The sequence below is a fragment of the Physella acuta genome, unplaced genomic scaffold (assembly GCF_028476545.2).
Source record: "Physella acuta isolate Inbredline_101_S28 unplaced genomic scaffold, ASM2847654v3 ptg000826l, whole genome shotgun sequence".
Taxonomy (NCBI): Eukaryota; Metazoa; Mollusca; class Gastropoda; family Physidae; genus Physella; species Physella acuta.
Window position 1 is genome coordinate 159188 of NW_026732344.1, and position 25887 is coordinate 185074.

The following is a 25887-nucleotide window of genomic DNA, read 5'->3' on the forward strand; positions in this document are numbered from 1 at the left end:
GTTTCACTTAAATTGATGCAATGCAATTTTTAATAAACGAACCACGCAAATATTAGCGCAATCAGCTACAGTGGTGTCACGTTACGATATTTATTCTTTATATTTAAGTTTCTGCAAATGTTATAAAATAACTTTAAGCTGACTTACAAAATATCTTAAATTTTAGGGCATTGTGCATATGTTTTTGATTGATAAAAACTATTTGTTAATCTGGGCAGTTTTTATAAATCGTAAAGCATAAATTGATAGGACATATGACTTACCTTTTAGCGCACAGCAGTATTTGGCTTGCCATTTATGTATATAGCAACCAAAATCATTTTATAAATTTGGAATTACAAAAAAAAAAATTTTAATTTGGAAAATTATTCTAATAAAAATTATTTGAAACATAACTTTAACTCTAATAAAACTTATTAGAACATTACTGAGTCCACCCAGCTCTGGTGGGTGCCTGTCTTATGTTGGAGAAAGTAAAGGCAGCTGGGCATAGTACTGACCATCTTTTCATGTGCCAAAGTCAAGAAACATTAGCTCTACGTTATCTACTTAACTTATTGAAATAAAAAGAATTTTCAAAGACTAATATAAATATCAAATTTAGGATGGAACAGAGCATCTGATTAAGCAAGTACCAACTGGCAATAGCATACACAGTCTGTTGTCCATATTGGATGTCCTTACTGTAAGTCTCCTAGTCTTTCTCATTGGTGGCAATATTTATTATATTCTTTTATGTTGTTGGAAATATTATAAATTAATATATTCATAAGTCTATACTTTTCATTATTTTCTAAAGTTGATATGATTGGAAATACTTTTAATTATTATTTTTAATTGTTTCTTTTCTAAAGTTTTTGTTTTTAATGTATATTTGACCAACTTTAAATTGACTGAACAGGGCCACCCAGGAGCTTTTAAAAGTGTCTCTGCTAGAGCTGTTGCTGACTCCACGATACTCAGGCTCCCTGCTCATGCTTTCAAATCCATGTTTGAGAAATTTAATGAATCTACTGTCAAAGTTGTTCAGGTAAATAAATTGTCCATTGATATTGTCTGTTCCCTAATGTATGGGTTTTCTTTTTAAGTTACATTAAGAATAAGCAATGTTTCACACTGAAATGTGAACTGAAAAATAATTTGCTAATGCTGAAAAGTAAATAGTTTCAACTGAATGTTTCTAACCAAATGGCTGAAGTCTGTCAGTACATGTGAAGAATAAAGTGAATTTTGGGCAAAAATGTGTTCAAGAAAATAATTGGATAGCAAGAATTTCTTAGCCCAGATCGATTAGTAAAATTAATTCTCTATTATGTCACTTAATTTTTAAAAACTAAATTTATTCTGGTCTCACAGCCTTTGACTTGGATGATTCATTGAAAAGTAATAATTTGTTTAGGTCATTGACCTCTATTTACCTGTTCTCTGGAGATGGTATACATGCAGTGGGTTAGGGAGGTTAGGTAGATTTGTACCAATCAGCAAGGGATGTTGTGTTCACCAATATTTAAATCTCCAGGTTATATCAACAGCATGACAATGACATGTATTTAATAGTTATGTTTGACTAAATTTGCTATTTTAAGCCATTTTACTAAATTTTATAATGAAATACCTGATGCAGGCAGACTTTAAACTTTAAACCCTACAATCTCTTGTTCAACAGATCATCATGATTCGGCTACAGAGGGTGACCTTTTCTGCTCTACATAACTATCTTGGCCTAAGTAAAGAGCTGCTCAAACCAGTAAATACTCTACTCTATCCATCTACTTTTTTTTTTAAGTAACTTATACCATGTAATGTTTTATTGTTCTTTCTGCTGTCATGTTCAAGAAATATGACTTAGGAATCATTCATAAATGACATCAAGCATTTTTTTTTACAATTTTTATCCTCAGTCAGCATTAATACTAATAGTTTCGCTGTCTGTGTATCTATCTGACAAGAACGCTTTGTCTGTCTATCTGACCAGAACGCTCTAGAGAAAACACAAGCAAATTAAAAACCTGCATAGTAATTCGAAAAACGAAGTATGACGTCGACACATTTAGCATAGAGTTGAAAATAATCTCAAGGCGGAAAGTGCACACAGTAATATAATGACGTCATTGATTATCGCGTAAACATTGAATAAAAAGGAAATGTTGTCTAATCTAAATGGTTTGCGTGAAGAGTTTCTTGCATACAATTCTTCGGGTAGGGGCGAAGCCCCACCCCCCGCGTAAGAACGTCTGAGCCCCCCCCCCCTCCCCAACTCAAAAGAAATTTCTTCATCGATACTCTATAATAAAATTACCGCCTAATTAATGTGTCTAATCTAAAAAGTGGTTTCTTTAATGCAATTCTTCGGGTAGTGGCTAAGTGCGACACCAGTGCTTCTTTCAGACTTTTTCCTCCCCGGAGAGGGGTGGGGGTAATTGAAATTTTCGGGGGCGGGGGTAGAATTTTCGGGAAGGGGGGCGGACACTAGAAAAAGTATATAATTATATTTCGTTGAATGGGACGGTAGACATGATTTTTTTGGGGTTGGGGGGGGGGGTGGTGGGGGTGGGGTGGTTTCCTCATCGATACTCTATAATAAAATTACCGCCTAATTAATGTGTCTAATCTAAAAAGTGGTTTTCTCGCAATTTCTTTAATGCAATTCTTCGCGTAGTGGCTAAGCGCGACACCAGTGTTTCTTTCAAAATTTTTCCTCCCCGGAGAGGGGTGGGGGTACTTGAAATTTTCGGGGGCGGGGGTAGAATTTTCGGGGAGGGGGCGGACACTGGAAAAAGTATATAATTATATTTCGTTGAATGGGACGGTAGACATGTTTTTTTGGGGGGTGGGGGGGTGTTGTGTGGGGTGGGTGAGGGTGGGGGGTGGGGGGGGTGGGTTGGTTTTAGTTTAGAGAAAAGAGACAGCACTATCAACCTAGCGCCCGGTGTATCCTTCCTCAACGGGCCATTTTTCTCGTAGAGTATATTAATCATTTTTTTGTTCAATTTACAAAAACAGCTTTCAGCTTCAAACATAACTTTTTAAAATTGCAACATTGTGATGTCACACTTTCCTCCCCCTCATCACACATTGCCACAAAATTCCAACCTACCCCCTAGGTGTTTGACATCATTTATAGATGACCCCTTAGGGAAATATTGGTTTTGAATAAATTTCTAAGAAAACCCTACCAATAGTATGAACACTGATCATAGAATAGTATCATGAGCTCTGCTTATCACAAACATAGTGCATATATAACATTTAATGTTAAAAAACATTTCAACTTGATTTTTCTAGGATGGCCATGCTGATGCAAAGGAACTTCATATTCATCAGATCAATCGCCCTAACGTTTCTCCCAATGTAGGCAGTCCTGTACGACTTCACACAAACCACAGTGTTGGTGTGGTGCCAGACTCAGGGAAGGATGATGTAGATACAAAGATGGCTGGGCCTGCAGGAACACCACAGAAGAAACCATTGTGTAAGATTTTTTTTTTTCTTCAGCAAGAGGCCCCATGTCAATAGAGCTTACTTGAAAGTAAAGGCATTGTTCTGACCACAAAATCACTTTAAATAGCTATTATGTAAGATTTGTTTTTCTTCAGCAAGAGGCCCCATGTCAATAGAGCTTACTTGAAAGTAAAGGCATTGTTCTGACCACAAAATCACTTTAAATACAGAAGAAGGTTACTTTTGGACCCAATAGTGCACATAGTTCACCTGTTTCTGTGACTTCAGCATATGTAGGGATAGTGTAGTCGATTCTATGCCTATTTATCTTTATTTCCTTAATGTGAGTCAAGTACTCATCATAGCTAGGTGGACTCAGGGACGTCTTACAGACTCAAAAAACAGAAGCAAAAAAAAAGCAAATGTTTTTGAATTATTTTTTTAAGTACTTTGTTACTGGGTGGAGTTGTTATCTAGGCTATCAGTAATGAGGAAGTCAGTAAAGCTACTTGTTGGATAAATGCTATGCTGTTTAACATACATGTAAAAAAATTTCATGTTTACACAAATTGCTGGACTGTTGACAACAATATTATTGGATAATTTTGTTTTTACAAAATGTGTCAGTCATCAGTAAATGAAAAAGTAATGTTTGAAGGATAAGATTTATAGAGTTAAAGCTTCAGGGTTGAAAGGATGAATTGATTCATCTAATTTCGAAAACAGCTGATACATTTTTCAATGATGCTAATTAACTTTTCTTCCTCCAGTTTCCAGGCCTTTAAGTGAATCTGGGTACCAGCTGACAGATTTTGATGCTGCCCTGATGAGAGCCAGAGCTTCAGTCAGTGATGACAAGAGCATTGTGTTGAGTGGATCCCCACCTAGACGAGTCACTGTCATAGAGGTTGGTGCTGATGGTGTTGTGTTAAATTGTGTTGAGTGGATCCCCACCTAGACGAGTCACTGTCATAGAGGTTGGTGCTGATGGTGTTTTGTTAAATTGTGTTGTGTTAAATTGTGTTGAGTGGATCCCCACCTAGACGAGTCACTGTCATAGAGGTTGGTGCTGATGGTGTTGTGTTAAATTGTGTTGTGTTAAATTGTGTTGAGTGGATCCCCACCTAGACGAGTCACTGTCATAGAGGTTGGTGCAGGTGGTGTTGTGTTAAATTGTGTTGAGTGGATCCCCACCTAGACGTGTCACTGTCATAGAGGTTGGTGCAGGTGGTGTTGTGTTAAATTGTGTTGAGTGGATCCCCACCTAGACGTGTCACTGTCATAGAGGTTGGTGCTGATGGTGTTGTGTTAAATTGTGTTGAGTGGATCCCCACCTAGACGAGTCACTGTCATAGAGGTTGGTGCTGATGGTGTTGTGTTAAATTGTGTTGTGTTAAATTGTGTTGAGTGGATCCCCACCTAGACGTGTCACTGTCATAGAGGTTGGTGCTGATGGTGTTGTGTTAAATTGTGTTGAGTGGATCCCCACCTAGACGAGTCACTGTCATAGAGGTTGGTGCTGATGGTGTTGTGTTAAATTGTGTTGTGTTAAATTGTGTTGAGTGGATCCCCACCTAGACGTGTCACTGTCATAGAGGTTGGTGCTGATGGTGTCGTGTTAAATTGTGTTGAGTGGATCCCCACCTAGACGAGTCACTGTCATAGAGGTTGGTGCTGATGGTGTTGTGTTAAATTGTGTTGTGTTAAATTGTGTTGAGTGGATCCCCACCTAGACGTGTCACTGTCATAGAGGTTGGTGCTGATGGTGTTGTGTTAAATTGTGTTGAGTGGATCCCCACCTAGACGAGTCACTGTCATAGAGGTTGGTACTGATGGTGTTGTGTTAAATTGTGTTGAGTGGATCCCCACCTAGACGTGTCACTGTCATAGAGGTTGGTGCTGATGGTGTTGTGTTAAATTGTGTTGAGTGGATCCCCACCTAGACGAGTCACTGTCATAGAGGTTGGTGCTGATGGTGTTGTGTTAAATTGTGTTGTGTTAAATTGTGTTGAGTGGATCCCCACCTAGACGAGTCACTGTCATAGAGGTTGGTGCTGATGGTGTTGTGTTAAATTGTGTTGTGTTTAATTGTGTTGAGTGGATCCCCACCTAGACGAGTCACTGTCATAGAGGTTGGTGCTGATGGTGTTGTGTTAAATTGTGTTGAGTGGATCCCCACCTAGACGTGTCACTGTCATAGAGGTTGGTGCAGGTGGTGTTGTGTTAAATTGTGTTGAGTGGATCCCCACCTAGACGAGTCACTGTCATAGAGGTTGGTGCTGATGGTGTTGTGTTAAATTGTGTTGAGTGGATCCCCACCTAGACGAGTCACTGTCATAGAGGTTGGTGCTGATGGTGTTGTGTTAAATTGTGTTGTGTTTAATTGTGTTGAGTGGATCCCCACCTAGACGAGTCACTGTCATAGAGGTTGGTGCTGATGGTGTTGTGTTAAATTGTGTTGTGTTAAATTGTGTTGAGTGGATCCCCACCTAGACGAGTCACTGTCATAGAGGTTGGTGCTGATGGTGTTGTGTTAAATTGTGTTGTGTTTAATTGTGTTGAGTGGATCCCCACCTAGACGAGTCACTGTCATAGAGGTTGGTGCTGATGGTGTTGTGTTAAATTGTGTTGTGTTTAATTGTGTTGAGTGGATCCCCACCTAGACGAGTCACTGTCATAGAGGTTGGTGCTGATGGTGTTGTGTTTAATTGTGTTGAGTGGATCCCCACCTAGACGAGTCACTGTCATAGAGGTTGGTACTGATGGTGTTGTGTTAAATTGTGTTGAGTGGATCCCCACCTAGACGAGTCACTGTCATAGAGGTTGGTGCTGATGGTGTTGTGTTAAATTGTGTTGAGTGGATCCCCACCTAGACGTGTCACTGTCATAGAGGTTGGTGCAGGTGGTGTTGTGTTAAATTGTGTTGAGTGGATCCCCACCTAGACGAGTCACTGTCATAGAGGTTGGTGCTGATGGTGTTGTGTTAAATTGTGTTGAGTGGATCCCCACCTAGACGAGTCACTGTCATAGAGGTTGGTGCTGATGGTGTTGTGTTAAATTGTGTTGAGTGGATCCCCACCTAGACGAGTCACTGTCATAGAGGTTGGTACTGATGGTGTTGTGTTAAATTGTGTTGTGTTAAATTGTGTTGAGTGGATCCCCACCTAGACGAGTCACTGTTATAGAGGTTGGTGCTGATGGTGTTGTGTTAAATTGTGTTGTGTTAAATTGTGTTGAGTGGATCCCCACCTAGACGAGTCACTGTCATAGAGGTTGGTGCTGATGGTGTTGTGTTAAATTGTGTTGAGTGGATCCCCACCTAGACGTGTCACTGTCATAGAGGTTGGTGCAGGTGGTGTTGTGTTAAATTGTGTTGAGTGGATCCCCACCTAGACGAGTCACTGTCATAGAGGTTGGTACTGATGGTGTTGTGTTAAATTGTGTTGTGTTAAATTGTGTTGAGTGGATCCCCACCTAGACGAGTCACTGTTATAGAGGTTGGTGCTGATGGTGTTGTGTTAAATTGTGTTGTGTTAAATTGTGTTGAGTGGATCCCCACCTAGACGAGTCACTGTCATAGAGGTTGGTGCTGATGGTGTTGTGTTAAATTGTGTTGAGTGGATCCCCACCTAGACGTGTCACTGTCATAGAGGTTGGTGCAGGTGGTGTTGTGTTAAATTGTGTTGAGTGGATCCCCACCTAGACGAGTCACTGTCATAGAGGTTGGTACTGATGGTGTTGTGTTAAATTGTGTTGTGTTAAATTGTGTTGAGTGGATCCCCACCTAGACGTGTCACTGTCATAGAGGTTGGTGCTGATGGTGTTGTGTTTAATTGTGTTGAGTGGATCCCCACCTAGACGTGTCACTGTCATAGAGGTTGGTGCTGATGGTGTTGTGTTAAATTGTGTTGTGTTAAATTGTGTTGAGTGGATCCCCACCTAGACGAGTCACTGTCATAGAGGTTGGTGCTGATGGTGTTGTGTTAAATTGTGTTGAGTGGATCCCCACCTAGACGAGTCACTGTCATAGAGGTTGGTGCTGATGGTGTTGTGTTTAATTGTGTTGAGTGGATCCCCACCTAGACGTGTCACTGTCATAGAGGTTGGTGCAGGTGGTGTTGTGTTAAATTGTGTTGAGTGGATCCCCACCTAGACGTGTCACTGTCATAGAGGTTGGTACTGATGGTGTTGTGTTAAATTGTGTTGTGTTAAATTGTGTTGAGTGGATCCCCACCTAGACGTGTCACTATCATAGAGGTTGGTACTGATGGTGTTGTGTTTAATTGTGTTGAGTGGATCCCCACCTAGACGTGTCACTGTCATAGAGGTTGGTGCAGGTGGTGTTGTGTTAAATTGTGTTGAGTGGATCCCCACCTAGACGTGTCACTGTCATAGAGGTTGGTACTGATGGTGTTGTGTTAAATTGTGTTGTGTTAAATTGTGTTGAGTGGATCCCCACCTAGACGTGTCACTGTCATAGAGGTTGGTACTGATGGTGTTGTGTTTAATTGTGTTGAGTGGATCCCCACCTAGACGTGTCACTGTCATAGAGGTTGGTGCTAATGGTGTTGTGTTAAATTGTGTTGTGTTAAATTGTGTTGAGTGGATCCCCACCTAGACGAGTCACTGTCATAGAGGTTGGTGCTAATGGTGTTGTGTTAAATTGTGTTGAGTGGATCCCCACCTAGACGAGTCACTGTCATAGAGGTTGGTGCTAATGGTGTTGTGTTAAATTGTGTTGAGTGGATCCCCACCTAGACGTGTCACTGTCATAGAGGTTGGTGCAGGTGGTGTTGTGTTAAATTGTGTTGAGTGGATCCCCACCTAGACGAGTCACTGTCATAGAGGTTGGTGCTGATGGTGTTGTGTTAAATTGTGTTGAGTGGATCCCCACCTAGACGTGTCACTGTCATAGAGGTTGGTGCAGGTGGTGTTGTGTTAAATTGTGTTGAGTGGATCCCCACCTAGACGAGTCACTGTCATAGAGGTTGGTACTGATGGTGTTGTGTTAAATTGTGTTGTGTTAAATTGTGTTGAGTGGATCCCCACCTAGACGTGTCACTGTCATAGAGGTTGGTGCTGATGGTGTTGTGTTAAATTGTGTTGTGTTAAATTGTGTTGAGTGGATCCCCACCTAGACGAGTCACTGTCATAGAGGTTGGTGCTGATGGTGTTGTGTTAAATTGTGTTGAGTGGATCCCCACCTAGACGAGTCACTGTCATAGAGGTTGGTGCTGATGGTGTTGTGTTTAATTGTGTTGAGTGGATCCCCACCTAGACGAGTCACTGTCATAGAGGTTGGTGCTGATGGTGTTGTGTTAAATTGTGTTGTGTTAAATTGTGTTGAGTGGATCCCCACCTAGACGAGTCACTGTCATAGAGGTTGGTGCTGATGGTGTTGTGTTAAATTGTGTTGAGTGGATCCCCACCTAGACGAGTCACTGTCATAGAGGTTGGTGCTGATGGTGTTGTGTTAAATTGTGTTGAGTGGATCCCCACCTAGACGTGTCACTGTCATAGAGGTTGGTGCTGATGGTGTTGTGTTTAATTGTGTTGAGTGGATCCCCACCTAGACGAGTCACTGTCATAGAGGTTGGTGCTGATGGTGTTGTGTTAAATTGTGTTGTGTTAAATTGTGTTGTGTTAAATTGTGTTGAGTGGATCCCCACCTAGACGTGTCACTGTCATAGAGGTTGGTACTGATGGTGTTGTGTTAAATTGTGTTGAGTGGATCCCCACCTAGACGAGTCACTGTCATAGAGGTTGGTGCTGATGGTGTTGTGTTAAATTGTGTTGTGTTAAATTGTGTTGAGTGGATCCCCACCTAGACGAGTCACTGTCATAGAGGTTGGTGCTGATGGTGTTGTGTTTAATTGTGTTGAGTGGATCCCCACCTAGACGAGTCACTGTCATAGAGGTTGGTGCTGATGGTGTTGTGTTAAATTGTGTTGAGTGGATCCCCACCTAGACGAGTCACTGTCATAGAGGTTGGTGCTGATGGTGTTGTGTTAAATTGTGTTGAGTGGATCCCCACCTAGACGAGTCACTGTCATAGAGGTTGGTGCTGATGGTGTTGTGTTAAATTGTGTTGAGTGGATCCCCACCTAGACGAGTCACTGTCATAGAGGTTGGTGCTGATGGTGTTGTGTTAAATTGTGTTGTGTTAAATTGTGTTGAGTGGATCCCCACCTAGACGTGTCACTGTCATAGAGGTTGGTACTGATGGTGTTGTGTTAAATTGTGTTGAGTGGATCCCCACCTAGACGAGTCACTGTCATAGAGGTTGGTGCAGGTGGTGTTGTGTTAAATTGTGTTGTGTTAAATTGTGTTGAGTGGATCCCCACCTAGACGTGTCACTGTCATAGAGGTTGGTGCTGATGGTGTTGTGTTTAATTGTGTTGTGTTAAATTGTGTTGAGTGGATCCCCACCTAGACGAGTCACTGTCATAGAGGTTGGTACTGATGGTGTTGTGTTAAATTGTGTTGAGTGGATCCCCACCTAGACGAGTCACTGTCATAGAGGTTGGTGCAGGTGGTGTTGTGTTAAATTGTGTTGAGTGGACCCCCACCTAGACGAGTCACTGTCATAGAGGTTGGTGCTGATGGTGTTGTGTTAAATTGTGTTGTGTTAAATTGTGTTGAGTGGATCCCCACCTAGACGAGTCACTGTCATAGAGGTTGGTGCTGATGGTGTTGTGTTCCCTAGTGTTTTTGTTGTGTCCGTTTCAAGTCTTTAAATTGTGTTGAGTGGAGTCCCACCTAGACAAGTCACAGTCATAGAGGTTGGTGATGATGGTGTTTTGTTGCCTAGTGTTTTTGTTGCTGCCGTTTGCTGATTCAAGTCAGGAAAAGTAAAAAGTTTGGGATTGTCCTGACCATAAATTAAGCTAATAGAACCAGCTAAACATTTATCCGACCCTTTGGCTATCAGGTCTTCATCTTTGACCTTAGTTTTTTTTATTTTGGATTTCTCTTCTAAATGGGGTGCAGTCCCAGCTAAACATGCCTTATCTATCAAGGGGTCCAAACTAGTGGAGGTATCAGATATATGCTCTCCTACCTAACCAAAGTGTCCCCCATCAGTTTTGGATGGGTACTTTAATTTTAAAACTCCTGTTGCTTGTAGTTAATGTGGTGTTTGGTTCTAATAAATAAAATATGAAAGTTTCTCCTTTTTCGTGTATACTTAATTGCTGTCAGTTTCATATTTCATCTGAGGGAAGAATTATTCCTGAATTTTCAAAAGATCATTTTTTTTTTTTTAATTTGTTCTGGTGTTTTTTACATGATTGAAATATTTTTGTCATTTGTGCAGTCTGCAGGTGAAGTGTCCTCTTACAGGTCCCAGACCATCCCTGATGAGGAAATTATTTTATCTCTGGCTGCTAAAGATCTGGTTCAGATCCTAGGCATGAAGGTTAGTAATGCTCTTTTTACTCTCATAATTATGAGCTCTCATCATGGGTGCATATAGTGCACATATACTAAATAATAAACTAAATTCAATAGTACTTAAAAAGCAAGATGGTCTTATATAGTTAGATAACCTTTTTAGATGTCCAGGTTTTATTTTGACCAAAAATTATAGTCTTAAAAATATTTATATTTAATGTTGGATCAGTTTAGGATGGCTCTTGTTAGTTGTCTTATTATTTATGTCTTATGTTTAAGTTAAGTACTGTATTTATATATTTTTTGAGTCATACATTTAATTTTAAAATTTTCAAATAATTTTCACAGGACCAAACTTTACTTGACAATCGGCTGACTCTGAGTTATGCCAGGGCTGGTTCCATTTTCTGCAAACAGGGTGACCAGGTTGGCAGTTTTAAATATTAATTTTTTTTTAAATTATATTTATTAATAAAATTAATGCCATTGTTCTTTTTTAACTCTTTTTAACTCTTTGTGTATATAATAACTTAATGTTTTAAAAGTCTCTGGGCTATAATTTCTCTCATCTCCTCACAGATAATAACTTTTGTGTTGTTGTTTTTTTGTAATTTTTGTCAGTTATGTTGTTTTCTACAAAAACAAAAATTAATTTAGTATGTTATATATGTTATGATTATACATCTGTAGGAAACAAGCATGTTTTTCCTGGTCAAAGGGACTGTAAGTGTTTTACAAAATGTTGTTGGGGAATCAGCAAAGGAGGTTAGTGTTTGTCTGTCTTTTCTTGTTAAATTTTGATATATTTCTTTCAAGTTAGGGCCAGATAAAATACTTTATTACTAATTAACCACAAATGTTTGAATACAAGTTGTTTTTTTTTAATTAAAAAACTTATAAAAATAAATAGCATGTAATAATGAGAAAGAAAAAAAAATATATTTCGTGGGGTTGTTTTAATGCTGATTATGTCCCTTTTCCAATCATAGGCACTAATGTTCCATGCTGAGCCAGGGGAGATAATTGACGTACTGGCAGTATTAACTGGAGAGCCTTCCTTCTTTACAATGAGAGCTAAAACTGATGCAGTCATGGCTGTTATATCAAAACCAGATTTCTACCAGTAAGAAATTCTAAATAGAAAAATCTCCCCGTGTTTGCTAATTTTTAACTTGTTTTTATGGATATGTAAAAGTAGTTTTCAGTTAATCCAAACCTAATCTGCATCAGCTTATATGGACAGAACCATAATAAATTGAAACAAACCCTATTCGATAAGCAAAATTACTGCTTTTTTACTAAAATTGTGTTCTATTAGTGTAAGCAAATAGAAACAGTTTCAAGTGGCATGCAAGGATCCTGTAAAATGACAGTTTATTGTTGAGGTTTTTTTATTATACTAAACAAACAGAATTTCATGATTCGATGATATACTTTGTGGAAAGACTTTTTGTATGCTAAATTTTACATGTGGTTATTCTATGCTAATATCTGTGAAATTGGTTTTTTAAAAAAAAAGCTCCTATGTGAACTTTTATTCGCAGTTATCTATTGCGCTAATTTCTATGCAAATTTTTCTGGTCACCGGATGTGTGTTGTGTGAATAGAAATATGTAATTAGAGGTAGAGCGTATACTGGTGAATGGATGATCAAACTTGGCTTATCTTACAGGATGATGCGTGTAGAGCCCTTTATTGTCTTGAATGCAGCCCACTGTACAGTCAAGAGGATGTCACCATTTGTTCGTCAGATAGACTTTGCACTAGACTGGCAAATGCTTGAAGCTGGGAAGGCACTGTTTAGGTAAGATGATCTTTAACAAGTATAAATTCTGGGCTATAAACATGCAGCTTTAAAAAAAGTGGGGTTTTTTTTTTTTAGATAAAACTCTGGACCTATTAGACCAACTTCTCTTGGTTTTATTATTAATTTGTGATCTTCAGTATTTGGATAGCCTTTTTTCTATTTATAAGTCATTACATTTTTAATGCGCCCCTATTTTTTTAACCAACTCTTCATTAAAATATCAGACTATAATTGTCTATAAATATTAATCTTTCACATTTAAAAAAAAATTGAAATACTTTTGATATTACATAATCTCTCTAACGAATCTGTCTTTTAGATATGTTAGATTTTTTAAATTTTAAAAGTTCCTGTTAAAGTTCACCTGTTTCATAGATCTTGGCATATGAAGGTCAGCTCTATGCCCATTCGGCTTTACTTTCCTAAATGTGAGTTAGCTGCCCATCAGATCTCTGTGGACTCAGGGCATTTACTGACTTGAACTTGGATTTGAACTCGAGACTCTCGGGTTAGCAGTCTAGCTCTCTTCCTCAAGGCCACTTCATCATATAAAGTACCTTTTAAAATGTCTAGTCATTGTTTCTTACAAAAACATTTTTGTCACTTGGTGCACAGACAAGGGGACAACAGTGAGAGCATCTTCATTGTCCTGACTGGTCGGTTAAGGTCAGTGATCACCCTTGTGGGGGGCAAGAAGGAGTTGGTGAATGAATTCGGCCGAGGTGAACTGGTTGGCATTGTAGAGGTTTTGACCCAGCATGAGAGGGCCACAACAGTTTTAGCTATAAGGTTGGTGTGCTTTTTAAATGCTAATGTGTTATGCGGGTGTACATTTTCAGGCTTATTGGGAAGTTGATTAGAAAAATTAAGATGTTGGTGTGGGTGCTGATGTATTTGATGTGGGAGTCACAAGTTAATTCTTCAAATTTGATGCTGAATCACATAGCAGGGCAACTGTTTTGCTGTCAGTGGGAAACATATGTAAAAATGCCTAGGACATATAAATATCTAAATTATTTAGATGGCATAAAACTAAATAACAGACTTTTTAGACAATTAAACTTACTGTTTATCTACCATTAAAGCATATGTAAATTTTTTTTAAAAAATTTTGTTTGTTTTACGATGAATAATAAAAAAAAAAAGGAAAATAGCTAGTAAGGTGGTTGAGTTTATATAGATAGTTTGATATTGTGGTCTGTACAAAAAAAAAACTCAAATGTGTTGCCATCGACTATCAATCAGAGACACAGAGCTGGCTAAAATTCCTGCAGAGTTACTGAACCTGATCAAACTGCGCTACCCGCAAGTTGTAGCAAGACTTATCCATCTCTTGGGCTCAAGTATCTTGGGCAACTGGCAGCAGAGGAACACAATTAGTCTTCAGAATGCTACATCAAGAGAAAGTGGTGAGAAAATTAAAACCCCCTTTATTATAGTGTTGCGGGACAGTGAGGCCTAAGTGGTAGAGTGCTAGGCTGCAAACTCCAAAAGTCTTGAGTTTGAATCTGTGGGTCCAAGCTTAGGGAAAGTACATATATCAAGAAACATGAACTCTACTTCATTTGCCCAATTGATCGTTAGGTCTAAAGAGCATACTTTACTTTTATAGTCTTGCAGCTTGAAATATTAAATGTTATTTCTACTGAGATATACAAACTTTAATTAAAAGATTATATAACTGTTGCAGGAACAGTGTAATTAAATAACTACATATAAATTTATCTAATGGTCATTTGAACATCTCACTCATTGTATGGATTAAAAAAACATTTTCTACTGTCGCGCAATAAGTGAAACTTAATTACCCTGTCAATCCTAAGGCCCTAAACCTAACCTGGGCTCTTTAGCATTGAAGAGAAAAATCCCATAATGTTTGCCTGTATTTGGATGGGTTTTTTCTGTTTGTAATAATTCATTACTAGACAAACTATCAATTGATCAGTGATGTAGTGGAAGATTAGGAAATTACAGAGAATCAGTACGGCAGAGTGGTAGGCTAACCCTCAATAATTTCTATACAATGTTGGATCTTCTAGATGCCTACTCTAAGATGGAGAGAAGTACAGTTGCCAACTTGGCAACTATAGCTATTGTTCCAGTGACAGAAGATGTACCAACAACCAACTTTGCTTTAGAGTTACAGCATGCTTTACTCACAATTGGTATGTGATGGGTTCTTTAATAGTTTCCTAACACTGTTTTGTCCAATGAAACAACCTCACTTGATATATATTTTTTAATTGTTTACCAATTATCAGCTTTAAATACATAAGTGGTGTACTTAGTTTCATTGTCAATTAAGTAAATAAATAAATAAATAAGTAAATAAAATAATTGAAACAAAAATTTAAATACACAAAAGCAATCTGATAACCCTCTTTCTTTAAAATGGGGCTATTGTTTTTTTTTTTTTTGCCTCAAAAATTTTCTCCATCAAGGCTAATTATATTAATCATTACTGTAAACATACATTGTCAACTCTATTGTAGGTCCTACTGTGAGATTAACGCCAGATATTGTTAAAGCTAGATTGGGAGCTGCTGCACTCGATAGGTTTGTACCCAAGTTATAAATATATTGAAAATATTAAATTAACTGGGAGAAGACTCTTATTTTTCATTATATGGGAGATAACTCTAAAACAAGATGTTTTTTTTTTCTTAAAATTTAATATTATTAGTATGTTACTTTAAGCAATATAAACACAACAAAATCCATTTCCTTAATAATTTGTTATTTAAACATTGTGTAACTTACGCCTTAGTGGTGTTTGAAATGTGGTTTATTTGATTGACGTCTCATACCTTTGGTGTAATGTTCCAGCGTGAACGAGTTCTGTCTGTTCAACTGGCTGAGCCAACAAGAGGACATTCACAGAATGGTCCTGTACCAATGTGACTATCAGTTGACCAAGTGGAGTAAGAACTGTCTCAGGCAGGCCGACTGTATTTTGATTGTTGGTCTGGCTGATAAAGAGCCTACCATTGGGCCAGTGAGTAGTTTTATCCTATGTCTATTGTCACTTCTTGATAGAGCTTCTAGGTCTTAACATAAAAACAATCAGAAAAGCAAAGTTGACTAGTTATAGGTTGACCACACAAGTCCTGTATATGCTAGGGTACCAAAAATAGTGAGAAAGGGGATATATCTATTTTCTTTTAGGGTTCTATATCATATATATAACTAACAAGGAACCTATCAATATTGTATTATTAGAAATCATGTAAGTTAATGTGGAATGGTGTGGTTGGACGGTATAACACATGCCTGCTAACCTGAAAGGCTTGAGTTCTCATCCCAGACTTGAGTCTGTGGGACATCCATGAGTTGATCCTGCAATGAAAGTAAAGACACTAGGCATACAATTAATCACACTATCCCTTTTTCTGCAGCAGTCACTTAAAACATATGAACTCTACTGAAAAGTATAAAAGGAAGCACACTCATAAGCTAATAACAAACAATAGGCTCAGCGCTCTGTTCTAATCCCTCTTATAGTTTCTCTCTACCGCCCCCCCCCCCCCCCTTGAACAAGATGGGATTTATATAGTAAACATATACTTTTACTAGTGTCCGTCCCCGCTCCCCCTCTGAAAATATCAGGTGCCCACCCGGAGAAAAAAGTCTGGAAGAAACACTGATCCCTCTGTTATTTTTTAAAATCAAGGGAGATAATCTAAGACTGTTGAATAATCTTCCCCTGTTCTGACAGATTGAGAAGGAGCTGGAGAACATTGCTGTGAGAGCCCAGAAAGAACTGGTGCTGCTACATAAGGAAGACGCTGAAACTCCCAAGAACACGGCTGACTGGTTGAACGTCAGAGGGTGGTTGTCTTCCCATCATCATCTGCGCTGCCCCAAGCGGGTTCTTAGACTCAAGTCTCCTATTAAAACTGTAAGTATATATTTTTTAACTTACACTTTTTTTCTTGTTTTAAGTTAAGTGACAAAGCACTTACTGGTTTTTTTTTAAAATTTAATATTGTATTTTCAAAATAGCAGAATATGATTTTAATTTTAAAAAGATACACACACAATGATAACCGTATATTATTATATGATTTAGCTTGGAGAATTCATAAATAATATTAGTTCATGATGTAAAATTACTGTGAGATTAAACATAGAAACGTTTACTAATTTACACTATTTCCGATTTCTCAACAAAAACGAATGTAAATTTATAAAGTACTAATAATATTCCGCACTATTATGCACATTTTATTTGGCGTTCACTGGTGTGCAATTCTTTTTTCTACAAGATTTTATTCTATTTTAAAAAGTTTAAGTATTTAAAATGGATTAAAATTCATGTCTATATCCCGAGTTCCCATCCCCTGTTTTTTTATATAAGAATATTCGAGAAAGTTTAGGTGAGATCGCTTTAGCTAGTTGCTATAGTTACATTAGTAATTTGGGCTATTTGTGTAAACAAAAGTAATTGTTCCCTCAGCTGGAAATGTATGAGAGACTCTTCAAGTCAGAACCAGACAGAATGGCGGACTTCTGTAGGCTGGCCAGATTTTTGACTGGCACCTCTATAGGTCTAGTTCTAGGAGGTGGTGGAGCAAGGTATGCTGTCTTTCTGCTCAGTTTTTTTTTTTTATTTACACTGTCATTGACACAACAAAGTGTGTTTATTACAACAATAATTTTCGGTTAATAAATTTAAGATCTACAGTATCATAGTATATAAATAGTGGTTGTAAAGTTAGTGAAACACATTATAAGAGTAATATCAGAAATGGTACAGTAAAAACTTTTTTTTAACTATCAAAGAATAAGAGTAATGTCTAAAATGAAAATATTTCCAGTTCAATAAACCAGTTAAATTCCTAAGAAAATGAATTTGTCTTAAATTTGTATAGATTCAAATTGGTTAATGTAGTCAAAGGTAGATATGAAAGTTGAAAGGCATCGTAGTGTAAAGTGGATAAAGTATTGGATATATATAAAATCTAAACAGCTGTTTTAATTCCTCGTGGCCTATGAGAGTTTGTTAAAATAAGTAAAGTAGATGTGGGGTCAGTAAGACTATGACCAGCCATATATACTAACCCAAACTTAGACTGGGGACTGATTAGAGCTGAGTTAGCTCTGACAACATGTTAAAAAAGAAATAATAAACTCTAGCTTGATAAGGATTTGATCCTGCACCCTGTCCAGCTTGCCACAAAGTCATAAGTTTGAATATATTAGTGATATTTTTCTTTGAATATTTCTTGTGAATAGCCTGAAGTGTGTATGTTGTGTGGTATTTCTCAGAGGGCTGGCACATGTTGGAATGATCAAGGCCATGCAGGAAGAAGGGATCCCCATAGACATGGTGGGCGGCACCAGCATGGGTGCTTTCATTGGAGCTCTCTGGGCAGAGGAGAGAAACCATGTTGGCTTTACACAGAGGGCGAGGGAGTGGTCCATTGTAAGTTTACTGTTTAAATTGTGTTCAGAGAAGTGTGAAGCTGCTTGGGAATTGTATTCCGACGATCTTTACTTTAAAATGTTAGTTCTGTTATGGTTGTTTGATAAATATGTATTTCTATATTTAAGTATTTCATCATCTTTTCCAGTTTGATCCCATGTTACATGGAGCAGTTGAAGTAGAGTTCATCTGTTTCAGATTCTCAGCATATGAAGGAATAGTGTGGTCAGCATTATACCCATCCGCCTTTGTTTTCCCTAACATGAGTTAGGTAACCATCAGAGCTTGGTTGACTCAGGATAGATTCTACTGAGACTTTTTGTTAACAGTCTTGCTGTCTACCGCTAGACCACATCATCCCATATTTAAGCATTTGGGGGAATTAAATTGTTAGTGTTGTAATGTAAGGTTACCAGTTTAAAATTGTTTGTTTCTTGCTAATCAGGGTATGACGTCTCTCTGGAAAAAGATATGGGATCTAACTTACCCTGTCACCTCTATGTTTACAGGTAAGTCCACACTGCTGGTGAGGCTTAGTTTATGCCATGTGTAGAGGCTGAACAGTCATAAGCAGTTACCTATAGTGTTGTCATTGGCCAGGTAGATGGCTCATGACAATCAACTCCATGATACATTATCTTTATGGTTGTTATTATTGGCTGACTTTATGAATATGGCCCATGAAAATTGACTCCGTGATCTTTAGTGTTGTCATTAGCCCAGTTAACGGAGTCGGCCCATGACAATTGAATTTTTATGCCGATGGTCTATAAATATTAACTCCATTTACATATAGGAAGTATTATATTGAGTGTCAATTTATCAGCTTATTGTAGCTTAGATGTTTAATCTAGTTTGTGCCTACTGACCTTTATTTTACTTTTTTTAAACTGTTGATCTACTTTATAAGTATAATAAATAAATATAGGATTGTTGCTATCTAGCTTTGTGTAACTGTAGTACAACCACTTGTTCCCCCAGGCTGGGCCTTCAATGAATCCATTGAGACAGTGTTCCATGACAGACAGATTGAGGACCTCTGGATACCTTACTTCTGTATTACAACAAATATATCCAACTCCAGTATGAGGGTCCACTCTCTAGGTAGGCCAACTACTTGAAGCTAGCCAAAACAGAGATTACTGTGTTAGATTTGTAATGGTTGTATTTTAGTTGTTATTTTACGCCATCATTGTTTGTTAACAATACTTCGATTAATTTCGATGTGTAAACAAAAAATGTCTATGACTGTTGTTAATTTTTAAATTTTATGTTTTGATACAGTTGTTTTTAGCAGTGCAACACCTTTCAATGGAAATGACCTACAGTACATAGTGACATTATTATTTGTATAATAGTACTTAATTCTTGTATATTGTCCAGCCAACAAGTATGAGGGACCACAAATCAAAAACTATGAAAACCACTGTAATTCGTTGTTGAAAGGTAGAACTAATTTTTTCTGTTTTTTTTTTGTCCGTGCACCCAGGCAGTGTGTGGCGCTACGTGCGAGCTAGCATGTCGCTCTCAGGCTACCTGCCGCCACTATGTGACCCCCTGGACGGTCACCTCCTGTTGGATGGTGGATACGTCAATAACCTGCCAGGTACTTCTCCTCCTTCCTTGGGTACTAACAATGTCCTGTTCATTTTCCCCATCCCCCAGGGAGTCTGTGGCGTTATGTCCGAGCCAGCATGTCTATCCACCCCTATCTTGCACCACTCTGTGATCCAAATGATGGACATTTGCTGCTAGATGGTGCATATATCAATAACGTCCCAGGTAGGATCCATCCAATCTATGCCAGTTGCACATGCCCTTCCATCATAGTTTTTAAAAAGAAAATTAAACGCATTCTTCATTTTTTTTTTAATTAACACACAGCTGTTACTGACTTAAATTTAAAAAATTTTAAAAATATTATTAAAAAGTAGAAGTAGCACAAGTTCTTTAAAACAATTCACATTTTTTATGGACCAATCCAATCAAGATTAATTTTATATAAGTTAAAAAAACAAAAAGTGATTTAAACATGTTTATAAATATGAATGTGACTCTCTTAACTAAAATTAACTCTTGAAAATACTTAACTTCACATTAAATTGGCAAAATTTTGCCCATTAAAAAAAAATTAACTGCTTGAATGTCAAATGACAGATTAAGAATTATTTTTTTTTAAACCTGTTTCACCCAATACCAACTCATCATGTAACAAATTTGTAGGGCTTAGAATTATTTGTTGTTATTTTTCTTTTTTTGTATTTGCATGTATAGCAAAAACATTCTAATGCCAGAAATTTGCATGTAGCTGTGAGGCTTATCTTTACTCCTTCTTTTTGCATCATTTTACCAAGATTTTTTTAAAGTGCCAGTTTCAAACCAGCTTTCACCTTTACATGATGAATTATTAAACCCTTCCATAAAAAAATATGAAACCTACCAAACTCTCATATTATACAATACAAAACCTTTACATTCTAAGCTACCAAATATATTTTTCATAAACTACCAAAACATTACATTGATAAACTAATAATATATTAATATTTTCTTAAATAACGGTACTAGTAAGTAATAGCTTTCAGTTGCAGTTAGCGATCCCACCTATACAATCCCATCAGTGGCTGATAGGTCCATCTTACTCCGGACTTTTTCCAAGCTTACAGTTTAATATTATAGAAATGTATTATAAATAGACAATTGTAAGCTTTTGTTATGTGTTGTTGAATGTTAATCTATGTTAGTATTCTAGTTTTTTTTTTTATTTAAAATGTATTGATTGTTTATGTTGATTTTTATACAGATATATTAGTGTGTAAAAACTTGTATAACAAAACAAAAATTACTTAATGTTAGTGTTTCTTTAAATTATTTTTAATAATTAGATTTTATAAAATATTGTGAAATAAAATTATATCTATTTTATTTATTTATTACTCCTTATGTTTTGTATTGTAAGTTTTTGCAAAACTTTGATTTAAAAAAAAACTGGTGGAATTTCTCACAGCTGATGTAATGCACAACCTTGGCGCCAAGTTTGTCTTTGCTATAGATGTGGGCAGCCAGGACGAGAAGGACCTGACCAACTACGGGGACTGTCTCTCTGGCTGGTGGCTGCTGTGGAAGAGATGGAACCCCTGGGCCAAGCCAGTTAGAGTAAGGGTTAATCAAGTGTAGCATGTTGTGAATTTAGATTCAAGGATTTTGTCAAGTTAAAGGGTTAATCAAGTGAGGCATGTTGTGAATTTAGAGTCAAGGATTTTGTCAAGTTGAAGGGTTAATCAAGTGTAGCATCATGTTTTTTAAGTATAGTGCACCAATCAAATAGAATCAGGAGCTATTTTAATTTTAAGAAAAAGCTAGAAAATAAATTTGTTTCAGTGACCAAACAAATTAAGTTACTAAGCATAATGTCAGTATTAAATAAATAATGTGAAGAAAAAAAACTATAATGATTTATTCTTCTTAATATGTTACATTTCAGAATACTACAACTATTTAAACAACTGAATTTAAAAAAAAAAATTAATAATTGTGTATATTGCTGAACAACCAGGTGCCTGATATGACAGAAATCCAGTCCCGCCTGGCATACGTGTCATGTGTAAGACAGCTTGAGGTTGTTAAAAACTCTGACTATTGCGAGTATATAAGGCCACCTATAGACAGATACGCCACTCTGCAGTTTGGGAGTTTTGATGAAATTGTTGTAAGTAAATTTGTAAAAAATTTTACTACACTAAACATTTAACCATGAATCAGGCATATTCATGTTTTACTATATGGATAACGCTAACCTGATTCTTTAAGTAATTTTATGACTAATTGATGGTGTGGAATAGATTAGAGACTGAGTAAAATTGAATCAAACCATATAAAAGTTAGAGGTTAACAAATTATATTTAACAATGGGGGAGAGTTCGTATAATAAACTATTAGAAAATTTTAGCACCTCTTATTTCAACTAAACTTAAAATTTATTAATGAAATTATTAAGTAATTTAAAATTATTTGAATAAAGATATCATAAAAAATATATTTATAAAAATATATTTACCTTAGGGCCTCTTGTTTAAACTATATTTCAAATTATTTGAACAAACAATACTTAAAAAGATATATTTATAAAAATATATTTACCTTTAAACTAAACTTAAAATTATGTAAATGAAATTAAATTGTTTGAATAAAGATATCATAAAAAATATATTTATAAAAATATATTTACGTTTAAACTAAACTTACAATTATGTAAATTAAATGATAATGGTTAGGTAACTTATAAAATAGATTGACCTCACATCTCATAGGAAACTGGCTACCATCACGGCAAGACCCTGTTCTCTGCTTGGACCAAGGGAGGCCTTCAAGACAAGCTCTTCAAGGAGTCGGAAATGTCCACCAAAGAAATGAAGGCCCACAAAGAAAGAAACCTTTCCATAGTGTGTTAACAAACAACTTTCCTTAGTTTTTAACACACTTCTACTGTACTGCTGGATCTTACAATGACTTCGGACCATTGAAGTTGTCTATTTGGAGATTTGTATTGCATTGAGTTTAGCCTTGTAAAACAAATCAAATAACAACTCTAAACAGTTGGTATTATCAGACTGTGCATAGTAAACTGATTTACTGAATGGCTCAAAACAGTTGGTATTTTTAGATGTTGTGTATAAGAAACAAAAATCACATAACGACTCAAAACAGTTGGTATTATCAGACTGTGCATAGTAAACTGATTCACTGAATGACTCAAAACAGTTGGTATTTTATATGTTATGAATAAGAAACAAAATCACATAATGACTCATTCAAAGTGGTATTATCAGAAGCTGTATATAACAAGATTTGTCTTCAATATCTGTACACCCCCTTCATAAAATTACTCTGAGCAGTTGCTATTATGAGGCACTTTGTATAACAAGATTTTGTACTATCTTCAATATCTATATACGCCATCACATAATGACTCATAACAGTTGCTATTACGAGGCTATGTTTATAACAAGATTTGTGCTGCGTGTTTAACATGTTTGTTCACCTGATAAAAAAAAGTTTGTTTGTTGTTTTGTTTTTTTTAATTTCCGTGTGTTGGTTTGACCAGAGATTTGTTTACCTGATAAAAAAAAGTTTGTTTGTTTTTTTTTACAAATTTCTGTTAGTTTGACCAGAGATTTGCTCCATTACAGAGTCAGCTCCCTGTGATGGCCTATTTCACTGACCTAGCTGAGCAAGTGTCTAAAATTGAAAACCCTAAGAGTAGGTACTACTTAGCTGGGGGTAAGTCTTATTTTGTTTTGTTGTTTTATTTTTTATCCAGTTTTTAATATCCACTTAAATAATACATGTCATTACATGTAGTGTGGAGGGGGGGTCTTTTGTAAACATCATAATGTAGGCTATTTGATAGTTCTACTCTAGGCCTATTTGATACTTGGCAATTTACTAGAAATGCTACTTGTGATACAGGGTCACCTAAAGTTTACCCTTAAACAAGATTGTAAGGCATCACTGAACTCAACCAGTGCTAGTGCTGAGCACACAAGCCCATTACAATGCTGACCATATCCCATCATAGTGCTGACCATATTATCTCATCAGTGCTGACCACACGATCCCATTATAGTGCTGACCATATTATTCATTCATAGTGCTGACCATACAATCCCATCATAGTGCTGACCGTACAATCCCATTATAGTGCTGATCACACAATCCCATCATAGTGCTGACCATACAATCCCATCATAGTGCTGACCGTACAATCCCATTATAGTGCTGACCACACAATCCCATCATAGTGCTGACCACACAATCTATTATAGTGCTGACCATACAATCCCATTATAGTGCTGACCATACAATCCCATTATAGTGCTGACCACACAATCCCATTATAGTGCTGACCATATAATCCCAACATAGTGCTGACCATATGATCCCATCATAGTGCTGACCACACAATCCCATCATAGTGCTGACCACACAATCCATCATAGTGCTGACCACACAATCCCATCATAGTGCTGACCATATGATCCCAACATAGTGCTGACCATACAATCCCAACATAGTGCTGACCACACAATCCCATCATAGTGCTGACCATATAATCCCAACATAGTGCTGACCATATAATCCCAACATAGTGCTGACCATATAATCCCAACATAGTGCTGACCATACAATCCCAACATAGTGCTGACCATATAATCCCAACATAGTGCTGACCATACAATCCCAACATAGTGCTGACCACACCTTTCACAGAAATTCTATAGGTCATAAAGAGTACTTCATTTTATTTTTTGTACAATAAACTCTTAAGTTTTCTTTCTTCGATTAATTATGAAAATCTACAACCGGTGTCATTACTGATAACTATCATTTATAATACCATGTATTATTTTTTAAAATATGGTCATAATGGCTAATTGCTGTCAACTAACAAAAGCCAACATGCTGAATGAACTTTGTGCCCAAATTTTGAGCATGATTTAAATTTGTTAACAGAAAACAATACAGTGGATGTTAAAAAAAATACTGTACTAAGCAGTTTGGTTTTTCAGTTTGTTATGTTTAAAAAAAAAAGTAAATTTAGCAAGTACTAACAAAAATTGTATGTCTTAATGTTTGCAGATTCTGAAGAAGAATTAATATATGAAGATGATGATGATGATGAAGCTAATTTGATGGAAGGCTATGAAGAAGATGATGAATTTGCTCACAGTGATCCAGAGTACAATAGTGAAGGGGAAGGAACTAGTAGCAAAAACAAAGTGAGTTATGTTTTTTTTTTACCTAGATATCAATGTTTGATGGTTCATCTGATTGTGTGTTATATTTCTCATTTGTTTCTTATTCATGCAGTCATTTGACATGGTAAATTGGTATGTACTTCATTCAGAAATTTTTAACTGATTTATATACTAGAGAACCATGAGTTGATTGATATTTTAACTAGAAGGACAGTGCTCTTGTTGGTGATGGTTTATCAGCTTACCCCGTATTAAAATCATCTTTTGTTTTTTTTGTGGAATTTCAATTGCATTTTTTTTAAATGAATTTCTAAATTACAATCAAGTTCAAATTCTAAAAATATTTTCCAGGCAACAAAAATTACAAACAAAAAACAGTATAAAATCACCATGACTTAATTTATAAATCCATATCAGATTATATTCTTCCCTTTAAGTTTACTCATAACTTAACTAGTCATGCCTTAAATTTTGTACACAACTTGTGAAGGATAATTTTTGCTGTGAATCTTTTGAAATAAATATTTATTAAGTTGATCTCATATTTTTATTTTCATCATCTTCATTCCTGGTTTTAAAAAATTAGGTTTAGTTTTATTTGGGTTGTGTTTTAAAAACTATAACAACAAAAAAGATGTGTTCTTCATGTAGACATATGTTGTTTTAAACATACGAGCCGACCCGCAGCGTATCATATGCCGCTATTTAGTTGTTTTATTTTCTACTTTTCAGTAATTCATAATTTGTAAATTCGACAGTACCAATGCTGCCACTGAAAATATTTGCTTTAAAACACTAACCCCCCCCCCCCCCTTTCCCCTAACCCCGATACTACACCCCCCCCCCCCCCCCCCCCCCCGTGAAAGCAGCCTCCGCTTAGTTATTTCTTAGTTACCTCCTGTAAGTTTAAAATCGAACTAAATTATCTGCCCCTAATAGAAACCCGGCTCTACGATTTGTAAACATTTAGCTTTGTAAACATTTAGAGTGAACACTGCTCACCAGACAATGGTGGGGTGGGGGTGGTAGTGATAGTGATAGAGAGAAAGAGAGGGGACTGCAAG

The 25887-nt window shown here is 36.7% G+C and overlaps 1 protein-coding gene across 3 annotated transcripts in view; it reads left to right on the forward strand.

Moving 5' to 3' along the window:
* The window catches only part of LOC131951765 (patatin-like phospholipase domain-containing protein 7), a 34563-nt gene that overhangs the window by 6309 nt on the left and 2367 nt on the right, over window positions 1-25887 (forward strand). For 2 of the 3 annotated variants that reach the window (XM_059314151.1, XM_059314153.1), the window contains 26 exons: window positions 605-685; window positions 902-1030; window positions 1667-1747; window positions 3286-3472; window positions 4212-4348; window positions 10757-10858; window positions 11182-11259; window positions 11524-11598; window positions 11823-11956; window positions 12506-12637; window positions 13256-13429; window positions 13886-14049; window positions 14680-14805; window positions 15133-15196; window positions 15467-15635; window positions 16356-16538; window positions 17097-17215; window positions 17909-18065; window positions 18511-18574; window positions 19047-19169; window positions 19555-19671; window positions 21073-21221; window positions 21622-21774; window positions 22376-22507; window positions 23255-23345; window positions 24705-24844. In XM_059314151.1, the coding sequence (XP_059170134.1) occupies window positions 605-685; window positions 902-1030; window positions 1667-1747; window positions 3286-3472; window positions 4212-4348; window positions 10757-10858; window positions 11182-11259; window positions 11524-11598; window positions 11823-11956; window positions 12506-12637; window positions 13256-13429; window positions 13886-14049; window positions 14680-14805; window positions 15133-15196; window positions 15467-15635; window positions 16356-16538; window positions 17097-17215; window positions 17909-18065; window positions 18511-18574; window positions 19047-19169; window positions 19555-19671; window positions 21073-21221; window positions 21622-21774; window positions 22376-22507; window positions 23255-23345; window positions 24705-24844 (3261 nt within the window). Of the gene's footprint in view, window positions 1-604; window positions 686-901; window positions 1031-1666; window positions 1748-3285; window positions 3473-4211; window positions 4349-10756; window positions 10859-11181; window positions 11260-11523; window positions 11599-11822; window positions 11957-12505; window positions 12638-13255; window positions 13430-13885; window positions 14050-14679; window positions 14806-15132; window positions 15197-15466; window positions 15636-16355; window positions 16539-17096; window positions 17216-17908; window positions 18066-18510; window positions 18575-19046; window positions 19170-19554; window positions 19672-19730; window positions 19848-21072; window positions 21222-21621; window positions 21775-22375; window positions 22508-23254; window positions 23346-24704; window positions 24845-25887 lie in introns of all 3 variants that reach the window. The other variant, XM_059314152.1, reaches the window with a different exon arrangement.